Source organism: Xiphophorus hellerii, chromosome 22 (genome assembly GCF_003331165.1).
Source record: "Xiphophorus hellerii strain 12219 chromosome 22, Xiphophorus_hellerii-4.1, whole genome shotgun sequence".
Lineage (NCBI taxonomy): Eukaryota > Metazoa > Chordata > Actinopteri > Cyprinodontiformes > Poeciliidae > Xiphophorus > Xiphophorus hellerii.
Window position 1 is genome coordinate 1,690,785 of NC_045693.1, and position 4,996 is coordinate 1,695,780.

The 4,996-nt window shown below is 38.0% G+C and overlaps 1 protein-coding gene across 1 annotated transcript in view; it reads right to left on the reverse strand.

The window, feature by feature from the left end:
* Positions 1-561: 561 nt before the first annotated feature.
* Positions 562-4,996, reverse strand: part of sult6b1 (sulfotransferase family, cytosolic, 6b, member 1) — a 5,956-nt gene continuing 1,521 nt past the window's right edge. The window contains exons 2-7 of the mRNA XM_032552427.1: positions 3,239-3,351; positions 2,488-2,577; positions 2,195-2,321; positions 1,308-1,402; positions 1,070-1,226; positions 562-970 (exon numbers count right to left, since the gene is read on the reverse strand). Of these exons, the coding sequence (XP_032408318.1) occupies positions 843-970; positions 1,070-1,226; positions 1,308-1,402; positions 2,195-2,321; positions 2,488-2,577; positions 3,239-3,351 (710 nt within the window). The 3' untranslated portion in view covers positions 562-842. The remainder of the gene's footprint in view (positions 971-1,069; positions 1,227-1,307; positions 1,403-2,194; positions 2,322-2,487; positions 2,578-3,238; positions 3,352-4,996) is intronic.

Below are 4,996 nucleotides of genomic sequence, written 5' to 3' on the forward strand. Positions count from 1 at the left end.
AGACCAGCTGCTATGAAATAAATGCTTTTCTAGGATAATTTCACATTTTTCTGGCCTCATTCTGGATCTTCCTCCTCAGACAATAAATGTTTCCCCCAATAGATTGAAGCCACTCTTCATGCAGCCATCTTGGTGTTTATATTTGCTGTCATTTTAAAGTTATTGTACAAAATCAATTCAGTCCAGATTTTCTGCCAAATATAAATGAGGCTCAGTTCTGCTAATATTCTATTTATGAACAAAATCACTGTTTTGGATTAGTGATAAAATATCAACAATTTCAAATGTTGCTTTTTATGAAATTTTGTTTCATGTGGCATTAAAGTATTTTTTCACGATGATTTAAATTTAATCCTTGATGGGAATTATCCAAGAAACATAAAAATAAAAAACAGTGAGAAGAAAATCCAACAAAATCTTGTTTAATATTTAAAGGTGCTAGAAGGACAAAATGAAATATATTTTTGTGATGAATCGAATAAATTTGTGTTATATTTCATTTCTATTAAACTTCTTTCAGCTGATATGTATCTTTGTTGGTCCTTCACTGATGTTCACATCATATTTCATTTCTTTCTGTTTATCATAAGTTGCTTAAATTGATTAAAAACATCAAACTTCATTTTTAATATCTGCAGTGAAACAAAATTGATTATAACCAAATTATTCCGTCTTATTTTTATATCTTCCTTCTTCTGTTGAGCTGTGGGAGTTTCGCCCTGAGCTCAGTCTGTCAGGCAGAACCGACGCTCCACCTGTGTTCAGATTGAAGGTGTTGATTCATCTCTCCTCCTCCATCGTTCCCTTCTTCTTCTTCTTCTTCTTCTTCTCGTCTCTGTTTCCTACTGACAGTGACGCTGGTAGTCCAGCTTTGCTCCCAGTTTTGTTCCTGCCAGGTGTTTGTTGAAAGCTTCGTCCATTTCTCGGCTCTGTTCTGGACTGAAATGGTTCCTCCAGTCTCCAACCTCACCTGCACAGGGAGGAGATTGAATCGATCATTTTAGAGGGGAAAGAACTCATTTTTACTCCAGACTCGGTTGGAAGATAAAATGAGTTTATTGTTGGTGACCTTTCCTGAAGATGACGTTTCCCATGTTGCCGTGGGAGTTGGCTGAACTCTCCTTCATGGCGTTAAAGGTGCTGGCCGCTGCCACCTGCCGCACCTGAGCCTCCGTCAGGCTGAAGCCGACGAAGCCGGAGATCCGCCGGATCCCTGCGCCGAGATCCTGCAGGACAGGAAACGTGGTCTGAGAGCAGATTTCCATTTCAGCCACCAAACGGAGAGATTGAGGAATCGGAGGACTGACCTGCTTCAGGTCCTCATAGGTCACCACCAAGACGTTGGGGTCGTCCATCCTCTGGTTCCAGGCCAAGGCGTGGTCAAAGTACGAGCCCCAGGCAACTACACACACAAAAATCACTTATTCATGGTTTCTGTGGAATATGGGCATCATTTATAACTGGTTACATGGCAACCAGTGAAACCAGTAACATGAGGAATTATTTGAAAGGTTTGACCCAGAAACCAGAATCCAATCAGCAGACTGATCAATGTTTGAACAGTTTATTATGTTATCTAAGGAGCTTTGATGCCATAAATTGGACCCGCTTTAATAAACAGCAGAACTTTATATTCCAGGCTGTAAGAAACAGAATCTATAATATAAATCACTGATCTCATTCATTTACATGGAAACATATAAAATACCTCTGAGTGTTTCTGCAAAGATCACTGAGTAAAGCTGGACAGAAACCTGTTCAATTTACTGGAGTAACTTTTTAAAATTAGATATTTATAGCAGTAATTTTACTGCACTAAACTTTTTACTCTGTCATTTCAAAGTAAAACTACTTTTACTTCAGTAAACTTTCTGGGTTTTTCACCCTCCTCTAGTTTTTATCATCATTCTGTTGTAGAAATTAGATTCAATTTTTCCATAAAAAAACTGAAAAATAGCCAAAACCTGCTATGAAAGCTACATTTATTTTTAAAGCTCCAGTTGTTTTTTTTATCATTATTAATCTGTTTTTAAAATCCTGAGTGGCTGCAGACACCTGACCTGCTGCATTGCTGCCAAATGTTTTATGTTTTCTGCAACATAAAACACGTTTAGTTTCTTCTGCTCCTGTTTCTCCGGTTTGTAACGTTTTCTCTCTCTGCAGGGTTAGGGTCACCCTGCTGGTTCCCACTCACCGTCTCCTTTCATGAACTGGGAGAAGAAAGAATCCCAGGACTCCACAGACGGCAGAACCGGGTTGTTGTTGCAGAAATGATAGTAGGAAACCAAAGTGTCCTTTGGGTTCCTGAAGACCACCACTGTCTGGAGAAACGACATGATCATTAAAACTGCTTCTCTGAACCTGGAGCTGATCGAACTGCAGGTTTCCTCTGAGCTCCTGTCGTACTTCGTGTCATGCAGAGAATATTCATCAAGAATAAAACCCAACTGTTGTTTAAATGCAGTTTGCAGCAGATTCAGGATGTACCTTTGTTTTCTTCTCGCTGAAGGAGGACGGCATGATGTCTGGATGAAGGTGAGTTCCCAGAAACCTCGGAGACGGAGCTTCAACCACGGCCTGAAAAACAAGCAGAAAATAAATGTAACATCCAGAATATTTTCTGTCTGATTTCAACCTGGTTCCTCTTTGGTCACTAAACATATCTGAATCTGAGAGTTCAGACTGAGATTTTATTTTTCTTGTTAAGAAGTCACCATGTTATAGATCTGCTTGTTTTAGTTTTTTCTTTTCAACATTTCTCATAGATGAAGAACGTTTAGATTTTCCATCCAGCAGTTTGTTTTCTCCAACGTTGGTTTGCAGGTCCAGGAGGAAACCAGACATCATTTATTATTTTTAAAATATTCAGGTATTTTAACTTCAGTGATAATTTGATTAATTGAGCAGTTTGACATTTACATCCTCTGGGATCATCATCAGTCTGACTGGATTAGTTTGTTTCTCTGCAGCAGGTGACAGAAATAATCTGGATTATTTAAAGTTTGGACACAGTTACCAGCTTCACCCCGACACAATAACAGTTTGACCTTTCACCTCCTGCTGTGCCGCAGCCTGTCTGAACTGGGACAGCGGTCTGGTTGTTACTAACGTCTGAACTCTGATAAGAAGCTCAGTATCACTACATGTGACCACAAAGTACAAACAGATAAATGTAAAGTTTAAACATGTTAGTGTTTAAAGGAAACATTCTGACAAAAACTTTTTCTCATTTTAACACCTTCAAGACTTCTGGGCCAAAGAACTCGATCAGCGGAGGCATCTTGGATTCATTCTTCATCTGGGTGGCTTCTGCAATGATCTTCTTCATGACTCCAACCATCCAGTTAAATCCTGCACACAGCAGGAGGTACATGATTCATTAAAGAGGCATGCAGGAACCAGAACATCTTCGTTTAAACTTAATTTAGTTCAAATCGTCCAGTTTGTCCCAAAATGACTTCCAGGAACAGTCTGAGTGTCTCTCTTCTGTCCCATCTGGGTTTCCATAGCGACCGCCTGCAGGACTGAGGGACGTAAAGATGAATATCTCTGTCGCGGTGCGCCCTGCAGAACCGCCTCAGGCTGCAGCATTCCTCTGAGGGAGATTATCTCAACTGTCTTCATGGCTGTCGTGCAAAAAGTTTCCTCCAGAATAAACATTTCAGAGAAAACAGAACTCGTCACATTCCTGGAGTTCATTCAGAAACGGGACGCTTCGCCTCATGAATAATCTGCTGTCTGTGTTTCAACGACAGATTAAAGCTCAAACAGCAACAGGATCTAAACTGTCATTAATCTTCACTTCAATTAAAGAAACATTATAATTATAAATGTTGTTATTATTGTGAGTCATGTTAAACATTTAGAATAATATAAACATTAAAGATCAGTTGTTTCTGTTCTGACTGACTAAATTCTGAGTATCTGAGTTTATTAACTTTCTTATTTGCACTTCTGGTTGTTTCATCAACACAAAAACAAACTTTCATCATGTTTAGTTTTTTCATTCATAAATTAATTTAAACATTTTTTCACATTAAGTCATAATGTAAAAATAAAATGTTGATACTTTTCTTTTTAAAATGTTATTGTCAGGATCTGTGTTTTTCTGTGTTTATTTAGAGTTTTCTGTGTCCTTAAGTCTCTTCGTTGTCCTGTCCTCCCCTTGATTGTTCCCAGGTGTGTCTCGTTTCTGTCATTACCCTCCAGTGTATTTAACTCCACCTGTGTTCCTTGTTCCTCGTCGGGTCCTTGTCGTTGTCAATGTCTATGTTTTGTCAGTTCCTTGTCAACCTGCGTGCTGCTGGTTGTTTGGACTGTGATTTTCTTAATTGAATTTCATTATTCATCATACCTGGGTCCGCTGCGTCTGCCTCACCACCCCTCACCGAACCACTTCATGACAGTTATGGAATATTTTTATTTGAGCCGTAATGGGAGCTGAGCTGCTGTTCATAACTTTGGGTTTGGTTCGGATTAGAGTGAAATAAATCATTTATCATCAGGTTAAACTCTCCTGCAGGTGAATAATAAAAGCTTTTAATGTTTGTTCTGAATGAATGTACAATAATGAGGGATTAGAGGGACAAACCTCCAGGTCCGGTTAGTTTGGGTCGTTTATCAAACTGACATCTGAATAGAAATGAAACTTCACACTAATTTACACTTTTTGTTCTGGTTTTAATAAGTTTAGTTCTTTGAAAAGATGCAGAAAAAAATAGAATAAAACAGTAAATTAAGTGAATTAAATCATAAACCAACAATCTATAATGTAAACATATTTCTAATACAGCTTACAGGAAAATACAAACTAGTTTAAAATATGTCATTATTGATCATAATGAACCAGTTTTATGTTGTAGAAATCAGATTTAAACATTTTTGTTTTATCTGATATCATTGCTGGTTTAACATTTACTCACTTTTTGTCAATTTTTATGAAAGAAAAGTTTCTTGTTTGCAGATTTCAGTTTATTGTTTATGAGTTAATATTTGT